Source organism: Cherax quadricarinatus, chromosome 13, assembly GCF_038502225.1.
Source record: "Cherax quadricarinatus isolate ZL_2023a chromosome 13, ASM3850222v1, whole genome shotgun sequence".
NCBI classification, from domain to species: domain Eukaryota; kingdom Metazoa; phylum Arthropoda; class Malacostraca; order Decapoda; family Parastacidae; genus Cherax; species Cherax quadricarinatus.
Genome location: NC_091304.1, coordinates 21,795,785 through 21,815,034, shown reverse-complemented (window position 1 = coordinate 21,815,034; position 19,250 = coordinate 21,795,785). Strand labels below are relative to the sequence as shown.

At 40.5% G+C, this 19,250-nt stretch overlaps 1 protein-coding gene across 1 annotated transcript in view; it reads left to right on the top strand.

Annotated features, from left to right (window-relative positions):
- The window catches only part of LOC138852652 (uncharacterized), a 178,194-nt gene extending 173,980 nt beyond the window's left edge, over positions 1-4,214 (top strand). Inside the window, exon 6 of the mRNA XM_070084739.1 lies at positions 3,805-4,214. Within this exon, the coding sequence (XP_069940840.1) occupies positions 3,805-4,214 (410 nt within the window). The remainder of the gene's footprint in view (positions 1-3,804) is intronic.
- The last annotated feature ends 15,036 nt before the right edge of the window (positions 4,215-19,250 follow it).

Below are 19,250 nucleotides of genomic sequence, written 5' to 3'. Positions count from 1 at the left end.
TTTGTATTTTTTTTATTGTGGTAACTACCTCGCCAATTCTCCCTTCAGCCTGCATCGCCTTGTAGCCACAAGCCTCTGCTGCTCACATAATAAAAATACTAATAAAAATAAAAATACAATAATAACTAGTCAATATATTGGCAATAACAAAAACCTGAAGGTTTGGCTCTCCTCATCCACGCCCTAGAGGAAAATACCGAAATATAAATGTTTTTTTTTGTATTCCAGTACAAAAACTAGCCTAGTAACCATGCCTAACCTTGCTAAGAATTTGTATAACAGTATTTCAGTATCTTGGGGGGAATGGGAGTCATCAGTTGACCCATAAAGGGCAAGAGTTTAGAAAATACGGAGTTGATGACTGAACACGATATTCAGCAATACGATCATAAACAAAATATAATAATAGGAAAGGGCAGAAAGAAATAGATGAAAGAAGAGAAAATGAAGATTAAGGGGTGTGTGAGTGATAGGAAAGCTGGAGTTTGAAAGGAGAAAGGAAGAATAAAAAGTCTTGTAATAACATAAAAGGTATAGTAAAGGCCGTGAGTGTGTGGGTGGGCTCCCAGTGAGCTCTCGGGCGGTAGATCTAACAAAAGAAGAATATTACAGAACTGATTGAAAAGGACCATAAATCTGGTATCAATGAATAGGACGCTGTCCAGAGGCTATTATCGTGGAATTGTATATTCTGTGTATTGGAAATTATGATGAAGCATCAACATTTTATAACAACCAGCCACCATCCCATTAAATCTCTATCTTTCACAGGTTCATTCTCCTTATTTTATTGCATGTTAAAGGCGATAGCAGATAACATAGTCAACGTTGATACTCTGACCAGGACTAACTATAGTCCGACTACCTTTACTTCTAATTAATTGATGCAAAGATATAGCAGGAGGTGCTCTCCCTACCCTCCAGATCTGTGAATTTTTGGCTGTGTAGAATAAAGAAATATTGTAGGTGTCATCCCAGCTCAATGGAAGTTCTTTGATGCCAGTGGAGAGCTTGTCATGCCAGGAATTGCACCTGTCCTACACTTGAACCGAACTTGACTGGCTCCCGTTTCCCAGGCGCTGTTTGACTCCTACGGGTTTAGCTCTCCCCTGTGAATGTGAAAATAGTAATCTAGATATAGAAAATGGTAAAGTATTTGGATTGTAATAATTTAGAATTATTTTTTGAATTGAGGAACATAATGGCCAGCTTTAGAAGTAGAGGAACGTCTGAGTAATAAGACTCACGATTGTCATTCAAGAAGAATTATTGAAAAATCACTTGAAGAGATGAATTATTTGAAACAAAGAAGTTGAGGAAACGGCAAGAGCTGAGTATAAGCATCGGTTAAGATCGTAAAGAGACAGGATTCACATAATTGGTTGTGGTCAAGCTAAATGTTCCAGGCATTTTAGTTCCCCTCCCTCCCTCTTTTTTTTAACACAGGGTTTGACGAGGTTAGGTTCAGGATCCCTAACTTTATTGACAAGCTAAGAGCTTTTACGTACATCAGCTCATTTGAAAGCATTTTTATTGTCATGAGACATACAAGTAGGGAACAAGATGAAGTTGGAGCCATCTATGGGCCAGCATTTTCATCTGATCAACTGACTTTATCTCGTTGACATCATAATGCTGTACGAATGTGTTCCATACTCGAGTTATCCTGGGATAAATGATCTCAGATGAAGTGATGTTCTGGAGAAGGGTACAGCCAGAGTGAAGTTGCTGCTTTCTGCCCGTCTTGTGGTATAGAAGCTTGCTTCACGCTGTCCTCGAAGTGGATCTCTCTCTCTCTCTCTCTCTCTCTCTCTCTCTCTCTCTCTCTCTCTCTCTCTCTCTCTCTCTCTCTCTCTCTCTCTCTCTCTCTCTCTCTCTCTCTCTCTCTCTCTCAAATGGCCATTGGAAAGGATTGTAAGTACATTTCTTTCCTCCATATTCTGTAACAAATAAACTGAAGGAACGACCACAACAATTTGTCTGGCAAGTTGTGGGTTCCACGCAGTCCAGGCGTACTGGTATACGTGTGATGACCTGAATTTAAAACATTCAGCAGTGGTGTTTCTGCATATTTTGACACGGTATATACACCGTGGGATTAAAGTCTTCATGACTTGTGGGACACAGGATATGCAGCTTTACTGGCCCTCGTAGGGCTTTAAACATATAAAACAAACTGTATATTTAATTTTTACTGAGTAAACATGAATCTTTAGATTTTGTAAAGCCTTGGTATCTCAGATACCTTGCAGCTGAATATCACTTCAACTAAGGCACTGGATATAACCCCCTCCCCCCCTTCCGTCCCTCCTCAAATCTAATTGACTTTCAATCCCCTAGCTCTGTATGATAGGTTTAGCGTTTCCCCATGAGTATAATAAAAATATAGTTTTACTCAGTATGTACATCAAATTCTGCTATTCGGTAATAATTGTTGTGAATGGCTGATACGCTGAGTGCAGACAAAAAAATTCTAAAGGCGTTTCGCTCATTGAGAGCTTAATCAGGCTCTTGAACGAAACTTCTTAATTTAGGCTTGCGTTGCTTTAAGTATTTTTGTATTACTCATAAATGCCTGAAGTAAGATAAGTATGATAAGGTATACGAGGCTTGAATATTAAGACTAATTAGTTCTTATGAATGTCAGTCAAAAGTATCATAGCGAGCCTCTCCGTTAGACGTTTCACCCTGATAGGGTAAATGCTATACGTGTCTGTCGTACAGACTTTATAAAGACATAGTTAGGGCAAGGCTTCGTATAATGTATTTACTTGCCATTAACAACACTAAGTTTGTTCTTGCCACTCGCAAATATGAAAAACCTGAGCCTAGCAGCATTTCGACACATTAAAAGCTTAGGAGTTTCAATTCTTTAGCACTTTTGAGAGGGAAGCCATATCTAAAAAAATATATATATTAAATTTAACAGTAGGTGAGAATTTGTGTTAAGCTCCATTTGGGATTTCCCGAAGAAAGAAATTTTAACATTTTACATTGATGATGCAGGAAGCTGATTAGGCTTCAGCGCCACGTAAGACCCATCGTTATTTTTTGGTACGAAGTTTGACATGGCTCACAGATTCTTTATAGCAACGCCTTTTGCCATTTTTTTTATATTGCTTGGTGTTGTAACCAATGTTTATAGCTGCTGTTCTGATAATTGTTTACAACAGCGCCAGCTTTGGTAGGCTGACTTTTTATATCAAGGACCTAAATAGACATAAGTCACTTTTGACAGGAGTTTAACCTAGGTAGTTTATGCCTTACTACAGAATGTAATCTCCCCCCCCTCCCCGGGGGGGCCAACGCCGGGTCACCAACTGGACAAGACCCGGGCTGGGATTGTACAGGCGAACCTCATCCAATTCCAATTCTAGATTGTAATCGTTCAAAAATTTTGTAACATTTTACTTAAACGTACTACTGTATACTAACGTCTAGCATGATGGGCAAACCATGTTTGTACAAACACTGGCGAGGAGAGCAGACAATGTACCAACACCTGGCGAGGAGGCCAGTGTTTGTGCCAACACCTGGCGAGGAGGCCAAACAGTGTTTGTGCCAACACCTGGCGAGGAGGCCAGACAGTGTTTGTGCCAACACCTGGCGAGGAGGCTAGACAGTGTTTGTGCCAACACCTGGCGAGGTGGCTAGATAATGTAACAGCACTGGCATGGAGGCCAGACATTGTACCAAAACCTGGCGAGGAGGCCAGGCAATGTACTACACTGGCGAGGAGGCCAGACATTGTTTATATCAACTGACGTGGTGGCCAGACTTTGTACCAACTGGTGTGGTGGCCAGACATTGTTTGTACCAACTGGCGTGGTGGTCAGACATTGTACCAACTGTCGTGGTGGCTACACATTGTACCAACTGGCGTGGTGGCCACACACTGTACTAGCTGGCGTGGTGGCCAGACATTGTACCAACTGGCGTGGTGGCCACACATTATACCAGCTGGCGTGGTGGACACATTGTACCATCTGGCGTGGTGGCCACACGTACTAACTGGCGTGGTGGCCACACATTATACCAGCTGGCGTGGTGGACACATTGTACCATCTGGCGTGGTGGCCACACGTACTAACTGGCGTGGTGGCCAGACATTGTACCAACTGGCGTGGTGGCCAGACATTGTACCATCTGGCGTGGTGACCACACATTGTACAAACTGGCGTGGTGGCCACACATTGTACCAACTGGCGTGGTGACCAGACATTGTTTATAACATAATGGGCAGACGACATTTTTTCTCCTCTGCTGTTGTGGGAAAATTATCCCGCTTTCTCGTTCGTCTTTGCTCTCTCTTGTTCTCTGACTGGTGCTGATTCCCGCTCCCTCACTCTTCCGCTCTCTATCCCTCCCTCTCCTTCCCTCTCCCTCCCTTTCCCTCCCTCTCCCTCTCCTCTTTCCCTCCCCCTCTCCTCTCTCCCTCCCCCTCTCCTCTCTCCCTCCCCTTCTCCTCTCTTCCCCCCTCTCCTCTCATCCTCCCTCCCTCCTCCTCTCTCTCCCTCTCTCTCCCTCTCTCCCTCTCCCTCTCCCTCTCCCTCTGTCCCTCTCCCTCCCTCTCTCTCTCCCTCTCCTTTTTTTTACAAAGGGTTTGACAAGGTTAAATCCCTAGCTTTATTGACAAGCTATTTACAGGTTAAGGATTCCTAACTTTATTGACAAGCTATTTACAGGTTAAGGATTCCTAACTCTATTGGCAGGCTAAGAGCTGTTACCTACATCAGCTCATTTGAAAGCATTTCTCCCTTCCTCTCCCTCCCCCTCTCCTCTCTCCCTCCCACTCTCCTCTCTCCCTCCCACTCTCCTCTCTCCCTCCCCTTGTCCTCTCTCCCTCCCCTCTCCTCTCTTCCTCCCCCTCTCCTCTCATCCTCCCTCCCTCCTCCTCTCTCTCCCTCTCTCTCTCCCACTCCTTCTCTCTCCCTCTCCCTCTCTCCTCTCCTTCCCTCTCCCTCTCTCCCTCTCTTTCCATCTCCCTCCCTCTCCTTCCCGCTCCCTCTCCCTCCCTCTCCCCTCTCCCTCCTTCTCCCTCCCTCTCCCTCTCTTTCCTCCCTCCCCCCTCTCCTCTCCCTCCCTCTCTCCTCTCTCCCCCTCTCCTCTCATCCTCCCTCCTTCTCCTTATCTCCCTCTCCCTTCCTCTCCCTCTCTCTCCCTCTCTCTCACATCGCATCACATGTCAAAGGCCTCGCTTACGCGAGACACCCAAGAAAAGAAATTACTTCTGAATATGCAACTTCCTCCGCGAAAGTGATTCTCATAGCGGCCTTTTATATAAACCCCCGTTGTCGCACTCACGCTAACGTATTTATATATATATATATATATATATATATATATATATATATATATATATATATATATATAATGTCGTGGCGAATAAATAAAACTTGCTATTTTGGCTTAAATACCAACGCTCTTCTTGCCGAATCTTGCAAGCTAAAATTTGTGTATGCAATAATTTCGCCAAAATCATTGTGAAACTAAAGATAAAAATATATTTTATTATGTTTGTTTATTATTAAATTAATGTACACTTATCTAAAGCATATTTAATTGGATTAGGCTAAATTAAATTGCGCTTGTTATAATAAGGTTAGATAAGATTTCTAAGGTACAAAATTATTAATTTTTACATTAACATATGTGAAAAATATATCTTTAAACTTAGAAGAGAAAATTTTAGAATGGACTTCATTGTAACCGAGCGTTTGTAATTGATCAGTTATATATACATATATATATATAGGTAGTAGGTTGGTAGACAGCAACCACCCAGGGAGGTACTACCGTCCTGCCAAGTGAGTGTAAAATGAAAGCCTGTAATTGTTTTACATGATGGTAGGATTGCTGGTGTCTTTTGTCTGTCTCATAAATATGCAAGATTACAGGCATGTCTTGCTACTTCTACTTACACTTAGGTCACACTACACATACATATACACATTTATTCATACACACTCATCTGAGTTTTCTTTGATTTTATCTTAATACTTCTTGGTCTTATTAATTTTCCTTTTATATCCATGGGGAAGTGGAATAAGAATCTTTCCTCCGTAAGCCATGCGTGTTGTAAAAGTCAACTAAAATGCCGGGAACAATGGGCTAGTAACCCCTTTTCCTGTAAAGATTACTAAAAAGAATAAGAAGAAGAAAATTGTCAAAGTGGGAAGTCTGAATGTGCGTGGATGTTGTGCAGATGATATGAAAGAGATGATTGTGGATGTTATGAATGAGAAGAAGCTGGATGTCCTGGCTTTAAGTGAAACAAAGCTGAAGGGGGTGGGAGAGTTTCAGTGGAGAGGAATAAATGGGATTAGGTCAGGGGTTTCAAATAGAGTTAGAGCTAAAGAAGGAGTAGCAATAATGTTGAAGGATAAGCTATGGCAGGAAAAGAGGGACTATAAATGTATTAATTCAAGCATTATGTGGAGTAAAATAAAGATTGGATGTGAAAAGTGGGTTATAATAAGCGTGTATGCACCTGGAGAAGAGAGAAGTGTAGAGGAGAGAGAGAGATTTTGGGAAATGTTGAGTGAATGCGTGGGGAGTTTTGAATCAAGTGTGAGAGTAATGGTGGTTGGGGATTTCAATGCTAAAGTGGGTAAAAATGTTATGGAGGGAGTAGTAGGTAAATTTGGGGTGCCAGGGGTAAATGTAAATGGGGAGCCTTTAATTGAGCTATGTGTAGAAAGAAATTTGGTAATAAGTAATACATATTTTATGAAAAAGAGGATAAATAAATATACAAGGTATGATGTAGCACGTAATGAAAGTAGTTTATTAGATTATGTATTGGTGGATAAAAGGTTGATGGGTAGGCTCCAGGATGTATATGTTTATAGAGGGGCAACTGATATATCGGATCATTATTTAGTTGTAGCTACAGTTAGAGTAAGAGGTAGATGGGAAAAGAGGAAGGTGGCAACAACAAGTAAGAGGGAGGTGAAAGTGTATAAACAAAGGGAGGAGGAAGTTCGGGTGAGATATAAGCGACTATTGGCAGAAAGGTGGGATAGTGCAAAGATGAGTAATGGGGGGGTTGAAGAGGGTTGGAATAGTTTTAAAAATGCAGTATTAGAATGTGGGGCAGAAGTTTGTGGTTATAGGAGGGTGGGTGCAGGAGGAAAGAGGAGTGATTGGTGGAATGATGAAGTAAAGGGTGTGATAAAAGAGAAAAAGGTAGCTTATGAGAGGTTTTTACAAAGCAGAAGTGTTATAAGAAGAGCAGAATATATGGAGAGTAAAAGAAAGGTAAAGAGAGTGGTGAGAGAGTGCAAAAGGAGAGCAGATGATAGAGTGGGAGAGGCACTGTCAAGAAATTTTAATGAAAATAAGAAAAATTTTTGGAGTGAGTTAAACAAGTTAAGAAAGCCAAGGGAAAATATGGATTTGTCAGTTAAAAACAGAGTAGGGGAGTTAGTAGATGGGGAGATGGAGGTATTAGGTAGATGGCGAGAATATTTTGAGGAACTTTTAAATGTTGAGGAAGAAAGGGAGGCGGTAATTTCACGCACTGGCCAGGGAGGTATACCATCTTTTAGGAGTGAAGAAGAGCAGAATGTAAGTGTGATGGAGGTACGTGAGGCATTACGTAGAATGAAAGGGGGTAAAGCAGCTGGAACTGATGGGATCATGACAGAAATGTTAAAAGCAGGGGGGGATATAGTGTTGGAGTGGTTGGTACTTTTGTTCAATAAATGTATGAAAGAGGGGAAGGTACCTAGGGATTGGCGGAGAGCATGTATAGTCCCTTTATATAAAGGGAAAGGGGACAAAAGAGATTGTAAAAATTATAGAGGAATAAGTTTACTGAGTATACCAGGAAAAGTATACGGTAGGGTTATAATTGAAAGAATTAGAGGTAAGACAGAATGTAGGATTGCGGATGAGCAAGGAGGTTTCAGAGTGGGTAGGGGATGTGTAGATCAAGTGTTTACATTGAAGCATATATGTGAACAGTATTTAGATAAAGGTAGGGAAGTTTTTATTGCATTTATGGATTTAGAAAAGGCATATGATAGAGTGGATTGAGGAGCAATGTGGCAGATGTTGCAAGTATATGGAATAGGTGGTAAGTTATTAAATGCTGTAAAGAGTTTTTATGAGGATAGTGAGGCTCAGGTTAGGGTGTGTAGAAGAGAGGGAGACTATTTCCCGGTAAAAGTAGGTCTTAGACAGGGATGTGTAATGTCACCATGGTTGTTTAATATATTTATAGATGGGGTTGTAAAGGAAGTACATGCTAGGGTTTTCGGGAGAGGGGTGGGATTAAATTTTGGGGAATCAAATTCAAAATGGGAATTGACACAGTTACTTTTTGCTGATGATACTGTGCTTATGGGAGATTCTAAAGAAAAATTGCAAAGGTTAGTGGATGAGTTTGGGAATGTGTGTAAAGGTAGAAAGCTGAAAGTGAACATAGAAAAGAGTAAGGTGATGAGGGTGTCAAATGATTTAGATAAAGAAAAATTGGATATCAAATTGGGGAGGAGGAGTATGGAAGAAGTGAATGTTTTTCAGATACTTGGGAGTTGACGTGTCGGCGGATGGATTTATGAAGGATGAGGTTAATCATAGAATTGATGAGGGAAAAAAGGTGAGTGGTGCGTTGAGGTATATGTGGAGTCAAAAAACGTTATCTATGGAGGCAAAGAAGGGAATGTATGAAAGTATAGTAGTACCAACACTTTTATATGGGTGCGAAGCTTGGGTGGTAAATGCAGCAGCGAGGAGACGGTTGGAGGCAGTGGAGATGTCCTGTTTAAGGGCAATGTGTGGTGTAAATATTATGCAGAAAATTCGGAGTGTGGAAATTAGGAGAAGGTGTGGAGTTAATAAAAGTATTAGTCAGAGGGCAGAAGAGGGGTTGTTGAGGTGGTTTGGTCATTTAGAGAGAATGGATCAAAGTAGAATGACATGGAAAGCATATAAATCTATAGGGGAAGGAAGGCGGGGTAGGGGTCGTCCTCGAAAGGGTTGGAGAGAGGGGGTAAAGGAGGTTTTGTGGGCGAGGGGCTTGGACTTCCAGCAAGCGTGCGTGAGCGTGTTAGGAGTGAATGGAGACGAATGGTACTTGGGACCTGACGATCTGTTGGAGTGTGAGCAGGGTAATATTTAGTGAAGGGATTCAGGGAAACCGGTTATTTTCATATAGTCGGACTTGAGTCCTGGAAATGGGAAGTACAATGCCTGCACTTTAAAGGAGGGGTTTGGGATATTGGCAGTTTGGAGGGATATGTTGTGTATCTTTATATGTGTATGCTTCTAGACTGTTGTATTCTGAGCACCTCTGCAAAAACAGTGATAATGTGTGAGTGTGGTGAAAGTGTTGAATGATGATGAAAGTATTTTCTTTTTGGGGATTTTCTTTCTTTTTTTGGGTCACCCTGCCTCGGTGGGAGACGGCCGACTTGTTGAAAAAAAAAAAAAATATGTATATATATATATATATATATATGTAAATATATATATATATATATGTATATATATATATATATATATTTGTATATATATATATATATATGTATATATATATATATATATATATATATATATATATATATATATATATATATATATATATATTCAACACACCGGCCGTATCCCACCAAGGCAGGGTGGCCAAAAAAGAAAAGCGAAAGTTTTTCTTTTTAATTTTAGTAATATATACAGGAAAAGAGGTTACTAGCCCCTTGCTCCCGACATTTTAGTCGCCTCTTACAACACGCATGGCTTACGGAGGAAGAATTCTGTTCCACTTCCCCATGGAGATAAGAGGAAATAAACAAGAACAAGAACTAGAAAGAAAATAGAAGAAAACTCAGAGGGGTGTGTATATATATATGCTTGTACATGTATGTGTAGTGTAACCTAAGTGTAAGTAGAAGTAGCAAGAAGTACCTGAAATCTTGCAGGATTCCGTTTTAAAACTCACTTGGCAGGACGGCAGTACCTCCCTGGGCGGTTGCTGTCTACCATCCTACTACCTACAATATAATGTAATATATATATATATATATATATATATATATATATATATATATATATATATATATATATATATATATATATATATATACACCCAAGATTATTGTTGCAATTTTTAATGCCTAGCATATATATACATCCAAGGTGACTGTGGGTTTTAATACTCACCTGCCATGGGCTCGAGTCCCACCTGATCTGTGATAAGGTGCCTGTTACTTTTAATGGGCAGCATATCCACCCATCCAAGGCGACTTATAGTACACGTAAATTACTTTGGCTTGTGAAGCAGTGCAAGGGAACTATTATTGGATAACGACTGTGCTAATGCCTTCCAAACTTTGCTGTGTTTCAGAAGAGGGGCTGAACTCCACGAACTTCGCATTCGGCATATTTCTTTAGAAAGAAAGTGAATTCTGAAGCCATAAAAATGTGGTTAGAGTAAAGTTTGGAGAATTCACTTGAAACCAGTGTAGATTTAATATATGTATATATATATATATATATATATATATATATATATATATATATATATATATATATATATATATATATGCAAAACAATCGCAGACAGGCGATCTTAATGCATGACAAGTCACGGGGGGGTTAGAAAACTAAAGATCCCTCTCCCCCCGTGGCTTATCTTGCACGTACGTATATATATTTTATTATAACTACGAACGAGTGTTATTTAATCAATAACAGCACTGCGACTAACCGAGGACTCGAACCCGTGTCGTTTTAGCCTGCCTCAGGCGAGAGAAAATTCACGACACTAACTCACGGGTTCACCGAATCCTACAAAGATCACGCACCCAGCAGAGCTAGGTGTTTTACTGTGATCCGAGGATATAGGATGGTGTGGGTGCCTCAGAGCTAATTTCGTTCTACTCCCCGTTTGATATACTAGCCTCCACGAGCAGTATATATATTATTGTAACCACGAACGAGTTGTATTTAATCAATAACAACACTGCGACTAGCCAAGGACTCGAACTTGTGTCGTTTTAGCCCGCCTCATGGTGAGCAAAAATTCACGACGCTCTAACCCACGGGACCACGGGACCATGGATTAGAGCATCCTGAACCTGTGGAGTTAATAATTGGTCTAACATATTTTTATTAATCCATACATCTTTATCCTACATATATGGATTAATAAAAACGCATAAACCAGGTAATCCAGTTGGACCAATTATTAGCTCCAGAGGTTCAGTTTCCTATAAATTATCTAAATGGCTTGTAGATATTTTGAGCCCAAATTTACAGAAAACCAACAGATAACTGTTCCTATGTACACTATTATTCTTCACCTCAAGATAGAGTTAAACTATCTGTATCGGTATTCTCTTCAATGTGCATGTAGTCCAGAATTCATTGATGAAGAAATCTCCCAAATTTATGAAAAAGCTAATTATCTAAAATATCCAAGAAACTTGTTAGATAAATCCTTTAAAATTGCCAGAAATAATTTTTACAATTCAAAAAGGGACAACCAACCTTATTCAACCTAAAATATGTTGGTTCTCCCTTACCATGAAAACTTGGTTGATATGCCTTCTATTCTTAAGACTTTTAATATCAAAGTTGTGTTTAAAAATCTTAACAGTAAAAAACTTTTGATAAAAAATTCCCCCCAAAATGCTGACAGATGTGTCTGTAAGATTCCTTGTAAAATATGCGATAAAGTTTATTACGGTCAAACTGGAAAAAGTCTCGAACTAAGATTAAAACAAACAAGATTCTAATGCTTTGTTTATTCATGTGAGAGATTTTAACCATCCAATTTATTATCAAAAAGTTGAGAAAGTTGTATCAAGCAGGTCCATGGTCGGCAGGAATATTATAGAATCATGTTTCATAAAAAGCAATTTTGAAAATAATATGAATATTTCTTTTGGTTTGTGTAAGTTGGACTCGTTTATAATTGGTAAAATTTGGGAAGAATTTAATGGTACATTAGACAAGTAAAAAATCTGAATTCTTGGATAGAGTATTAGGTGTGTCTCACAGAGTCAGGTGTTGTCACGCAACTGAGAAGTGTAGTCTTGTTGTGACTGAGGTGTCGTCTTGCCCTTTTATATGCTTTCCTAATGTTTTGTTTCTTATAGTTCCTTGAAAATGTGAGAAGTCACGAAAGCGCCTGGAATTTCGCTATTTTTTCACAGCGGTTGTTCTGCAATAATATATATATAATAATATAATATATATATATATATATATATATATATATATATATATATATATGGGATTGTTAAATGTTGATGAAGATAGGGAAGCTGTGATTTCGTGTATAGGGCAAGGAGGAATAACATCTTGTAGGAGTGAGGAAGAGCCAGTTGTGAGTGTGGGGGAAGTTCGTGAGGCAGTAGGTAAAATGAAAGGGGGTAAGGCAGCCGGGATTGATGGGATAAAGATAGAAATGTTAAAAGCAGGTGGGGATATAGTTTTGGAGTGGTTGGTGCAATTATTTAATAAATGTATGGAAGAGGGTAAGGTACCTAGGGATTGGCAGAGAGCATGCATAGTTCCTTTGTATAAAGGCAAAGGGGATAAAAGAGAGTGCAAAAATTATAGGGGGATAAGTCTGTTGAGTGTACCTGGTAAAGTGTATGGTAGAGTTATAATTGAAAGAATTAAGAGTAAGACGGAGAATAGGATAGCAGATGAACAAGGAGGCTTTAGGAAAGGTAGGGGGTGTGTGGACCAGGTGTTTACAGTGAAACATATAAGTGAACAGTATTTAGATAAGGCTAAAGAGGTCTTTGTGGCATTTATGGATTTGGAAAAGGCGTATGACAGGGTGGATAGGGGGGCAATGTGGCAGATGTTGCAAGTGTATGGTGTAGGAGGTAGGTTACTGAAAGCAGTGAAGAGTTTTTACGAGGATAGTGAGGCTCAAGTTAGAGTATGTAGGAAAGAGGGAAATTTTTTCCCAGTAAAAGTAGGCCTTAGACAAGGATGTGTGATGTCACCGTGGTTGTTTAATATATTTATAGATGGGGTTGTAAGAGAAGTAAATGCGAGGGTCTTGGCAAGAGGCGTGGAGTTAAAAGATAAAGAATCACACACAAAGTGGGAGTTGTCACAGCTGCTCTTTGCTGATGACACTGTGCTCTTGGGAGATTCTGAAGAGAAGTTGCAGAGATTGGTGGATGAATTTGGTAGGGTGTGCAAAAGAAGAAAATTAAAGGTGAATACAGGAAAGAGTAAGGTTATGAGGATAACAAAAAGATTAGGTGATGAAAGATTGAATATCAGATTGGAGGGAGAGAGTATGGAGGAGGTGAACGTATTCAGATATTTGGGAGTGGACGTGTCAGCGGATGGGTCTATGAAAGATGAGGTGAATCATAGAATTGATGAGGGAAAAAGAGTGAGTGGTGCACTTAGGAGTCTGTGGAGACAAAGAACTTTGTCCTTGGAGGCAAAGAGGGGAATGTATGAGAGTATAGTTTTACCAACGCTCTTATATGGGTGTGAAGCGTGGGTGATGAATGTTGCAGCGAGGAGAAGGCTGGAGGCAGTGGAGATGTCATGTCTGAGGGCAATGTGTGGTGTGAATATAATGCAGAGAATTCGAAGTTTGGAAGTTAGGAGGAGGTGCGGGATTACCAAAACTGTTGTCCAGAGGGCTGAGGAAGGGTTGTTGAGGTGGTTCGGACATGTAGAGAGAATGGAGCGAAACAGAATGACTTCAAGAGTGTATCAGTCTGTAGTGGAAGGAAGGCGGGGTAGGGGTCGGCCTAGGAAGGGTTGGAGGGAGGGGGTAAAGGAGGTTTTGTGTGCGAGGGGCTTGGACTTCCAGCAGGCATGCGTGAGCGTGTTTGATAGGAGTGAATGGAGACAAATGGTTTTTAATACTTGACGTGCTGTTGGAGTGTGAGCAAAGTAACATTTATGAAGGGATTCAGGGAAACCGGCAGGCCGGACTTGAGTCCTGGAGATGGGAAGTACAGTGCCTGCACTCTGAAGGAGGGGTGTTAATGTTGCAGTTTAAAAACTGTAGTGTAAAGCACCCTTCTGGCAAGACAGTGATGGAGTGAATGATGGTGAAAGTTTTTCTTTTTCGGGCCACCCTGCCTTGGTGGGAATCGGCCGGTGTGATAATAAATAATAATAAATATATATATATATATATATATATATATATATATATATATATATATATATATATATATATATATATATTCTTTCATTCAACACACCGGCCGTATCCCACCGAGGCAGGGTGGTCCAAAAGGAAAAACGAAAGTTTCTCCTTTTACATTTAGTAATATATCCAGGAGAAGAGGTTACTAGCCCCTTGCTCCCGGCATTTTAGTCGCCTCTTACAACACGCATGGCTTACGGAGGAAGAATTCTGTTCCACTTCCCCATGGAGAATATATATATATATATATATATAATATATATATATATATATATATATATATATATATATATATATATATATATATATATATAATGCAGATATCACAAACCAAGCTATACAGGATGCAAAACAACCATGGGGGGGAGTAGAAAGACAGTTCTAGGCCTTTCGTGTTGCAATCAACACATCAGGAGTTTGCAGAGTTGCAGAAAAGTGGAGGCGAGGTGCGAGGTTCTGACCAGAGCTTTGGGAAGACGGGGAAGGAAGAAGGATGGGTAAGGATGGAATGTGGGAAAGGTTTGGGAGGGCGGAGGGGGAGGTGGGGTTTTAAAGGTAAGTGGCCTATCCACTTTGGCGCAATTGAAATAAGTATGCGTGTATGTTGTGTAATTCATGAAAAAGTTGGATTCATAAGATAGGTATACTTCCTGCCCGTCAACTGTACACACCGCGATACCAGCTGTATGCCGGTGTGTCACTGCATTGGAAGGACGTATACTGTTTGCAATTGCCTTTTTTTTTCTTCGCGGAAGAGGTCGGTCGTAAGGCTGCAGGTGGTAGTTGCAGGTCGTTTGATGGAGGTTGAATGCTGGCCTGGAGTTGGTTGGTTAAGCAGTTTCCTTAGGTGGTGTCCTGCCGTAGGGTGATTGTAGATATTACAAGGTTAGTTGTAAGGTGTTTATTGACAGAAGTGAGTCACCCAAAATTGGGGAGTGTTAATCCATGTTATTGGACGTAGAGTGGTTCCGGTGGTATCCATTCTTCTAATTCTTCGGGGAGGTCACTCCGGATTCTTGGTCGAGGGAAGTTCTCCTTGTGGATGAAGCGTCGGACTCTTTGTTGGTGGGTCATTAGATGGTGTAGTCGGTAGTGTTCGATGATTGGGGTGGGTTCACTCTATCAGGTGCATCGAGTTCCTACATGTCATATAGTTGTCTCTTCTTTAATTTGTCTAGCCTGACATTGTGATTCTCTGTTGTATGTGCAGGTCTTTCGTCCTGATTCTGTCTCTAAATCTGGTGCCAGTGATAAAGCGGTGGGCTCTGTTCTGGACTCTTTGGAGCTGCAGCATGTTGGTTTTAGTTGTTAGTTACATTGATACGCAGGGGTATTCTAGCAGAGGTCTGATCATCATCTTATACGGGTGTTTTTTGATGTGGGAGGGGGCTGCATTGAACCGGAAAAGTTGGCCGAGGCGGGCTTTGGCCAGATTCACTTTTTTGGTTATGTGGGATGTGGAGTGGAGCAATCTGTCGATCTCATACCCTAGGATCTTGTTTGGATTTCTGATAGTGATTCGTGTACCTCTGATGGAAATACCATCTTTGTCTTCTATGGTTGATGCTAAACAGCCGATGGTGCTGATGAGAACTTTATCTGTGTTGGTTGTGATTCTCCATTTTTTCTCCCACTTATCTGTTCTCCGTAGTTCGTCGTTCATTTTTTCTTTTGCTCTCCTATATTTGTTTGCTCCAGAGACGGGATTTGAAGAGACTACATGGATAACATCGTCTGCAAATTGGGTGGTGATGGTATCATTGTGTTCGGGTTGGGGGAGGTCGTTGACATATATATTGAAGAGTATAGGGCTGAGGCAAGAGCCTTGTGGAACTCCAGCTGTCGGCGTGAAAGGTGATGCTGCCGAACCGTGGAAGGTGGGAATGATATTTCTACCTGTTAAGAAGTTGTATATGAGCCTGAGAAAGGTCCAGTTGTGATTTGGGAGGTCTGCAAATTTGAAAATGAGTCCAGGCCACAGTGCCACAGGCTGTCGAAGGCCTTGTGTACGTCCCTTGTTGCAATCAGGGCCAGGTTCCCTTGCTTCCTCAGGCTGGCCACGGCATCGAAGATAATATTTATTGCATGTTGTGTGTTGCGGTGGGACCTGAAGCCGAACTGCTTTTCGGTGACAAGGTGGTTGAATTCCATGTAGTAGTTGAGTCTGTTTGCGATAATTTTTTCGAAAACTTTGCCCGTGACTTCGAGTAAGGAGATGAGCCTGTAATTCTCATGGTTTCGGTTGTCCAAGCAAACACGCTCCCAAAGGACTGGAGTGAGAAAGGGAGGGAGAGAGAGAGAAGGGAACAGGAAGTGCCCCCAGGCATACCAATACTCATAGCCAGAGGGTTGAATATTATAGCATTACAAAAATCTCACAAGTATTGATATTGTAATAGCCTAAACGAAAGTTACGTGGCAATTATCAAAAATTCGGTCAGACTCCGCTGTAATATAAATAATTTTACATACATTATGGCAATTATGGAATAACCATCCACAAGATAGCCGGTCTATTTAAAGGGATGAGAAAATGGGACAATTTAAAGAGGAGACTTCTAAAAGTTATACTAAGGAAACGGGGCTCATTAAAATACCCATTTAAAGAGGGAGGCATCTGTAATTAAACGGAAGACGGCCATAGTTATTCTTTCCGCATGATTCTGAGGCAAACTCTAGTTCAACCTCCAGAAAATGCAGGAAAAAATAGGCCCTAATTCCTCGATGTGGCATTACATTTAAGACAGTCTAATGCATTTGTTTAAGAGGAGGCCTGGTCACAGACCGGGCCGCGGGGGCGTTGACCCCCGAAACTCTCTCCAGGTAAACTCCAGGTAAGAGCCCAGTTTTTGACTGTGTACTATTGCCTCAACTAAAAATGCACCCAATTTGAACAACCCGTCTCTGATATTGTATAATGAATGTTTATCATGCTTAATAATTGCCGATTCTACACTATTCCTTTCGATCCAAGAGGAACAAGGAAAGATGGCTCTTGCTTCCTGCCAGTTTGCCGGGTTATTACAAGTTGTAATGTGGTTGAAAATCAAATTCAACTCCTGTGCTAAACATGTTGAGTAACGGTGTTGTGATACCCTAAATTCTAATGGTTATCCCATCTGTCCCAAATAGGAGAGACTGCAACTGTTGCAACCAGTTCGGTAGACACCACCAGCATGCTGTTGGAGTGAATTCTTTTTGAAAACTACTTGTATTTTAAATCTTTTAAAGGCATTCGGGAGGATAGATAAATTCTCATTGTATGGGAGGACTAGCACATTCTTGGTCTGAGGTGTTATCCTAGGCTCTGTTCTATAATAAGTTTTCTCAGCTGCCAGGAAGACAGATTCCACAAACACCTTAGAATACCGCAATGTCAAATATTTGCCTAATTTCTTCATCTAGGAACTCCGGTCTACACATACTATAGGCTCTCAGAAACATAGTAAGAAATACACTCCTTTTAACTCGTGTCTCATGGTTGGAATAGTAGTGAATGTATGAACACACATTGGTGGCCTTCCTATATACTGTAAACTTAAACTTTCTATCAACCTGGTGTATCAACACATCTAAGAATGGAAGTTTACAGTCCATCTCTTTCTCTACAATGAATTTAATAGGCGGGACTAAAGCGTTAAGTCTTGGTAAAAATGTACCAAGGGCCATATCATTTGGCCAGACACAAGATGTCATCCACATATTTGAACAATTTAGCTCTACATGGCATCATGTCTTTCAGCAGTCTAGCCTCGAAAAATTCCATATAAAGATTGTTCTTTAAGGGGGACAAGGGATTACCCATCGCCATTCCCTGTTGTTGAGAACAGTATTTTCCCTCAAACTTAAATTTGCAATCAACTACACACAGCTTAGTCAATTCAGTAATGATATTTTTATCAAATGGCAAAGAGAACTCTTCTAATTATTCTTCCAAATAAGATAAAAAGTCGGGGACAGGTACTCTCCTGAACAACTCGGTGACATCAAAACTAACTAGTGTAAAATCATTAGACATTGATATTTTGTAATTTTTTTAAGTGGGCTTCAAAAATGTTGCCAAGCAGAAGAGTTAATATTTTTAATAACCATTATGACAAGGTATATGATGCCGACCCTACAGAGCTAATAATAGGTCTCGTTGGAAAACCAACTGGACTTGTGGGTTTTAATCAAATCGCACATATAAGGAAGCGTCGCAGATATCGCCGAAAACTGTTTAATTAACTCATCACCTCTCAGTCAAGTTCTAAGTTTATTAAACTTACTATTAACCTAGTCCAATGGGTTCTTATTAAGGGACACGTAAGTATCCCTGTCTTGATAATGTGTTATTTTTACGCTGTAATCTACCTTGTTCATAATAACTATCACATTTGCTTTGTCAGCTTTCGTAGGGTGAGGTCTAGGATCTTTTTATTTCATGGTACGACTTAATAAATCTTTGAGGACAATTCGGTTCCACAGGTCTGAGCAAAGCTCCCTGTACCACGCCTTTGCAAATGTTAAACGTTTCAGGGGATAGGTCCCCTTGTTTTTCCAAATTGCAAAAAGATTTGGCAAAGTCAACATAATTAGTGTCCCCACTACTAGGCGCGAAACTTAACCCATATCCCAATGCTATCTGCTGGTCACGAGTAAGTTCAACACTCGACAGGTTGACAGCGAACTCCCTGTTAGCATATTGAGACCAGCCACTCTGTGCTATGAAATTTAGTTTCCTAGCATGTAAACATTCCGTTTTCTGTTTCATCATTCTCATTCCCATATATATGTCATCTAGTAAATGATCTTGCCACTCGGGTGGTACTATGTTGAAAAACTTTTATTTAGCTTTTCTAACTTCAGTAAATAACATTTTCATTTCGTGTTTAAGCAGATCAATATTCTTAGTAATTACTAACCTGTGGAGTTGATCAAATGGAGTCGACAGCAGATTAACCAACCTGTTTTGTAGAAGCGATTTCGGTAATACATGTTCACTGAGGCACTTGTAAAAATGCTAATTTTAAAGACGCTTTAAGGGCCTTAAGAAGCACAGATTTGTAAGAGGAAACAGCAAAGGAAGAGGAAGGAAAAGTCTAGAGAACTGGGGTGAGATTTG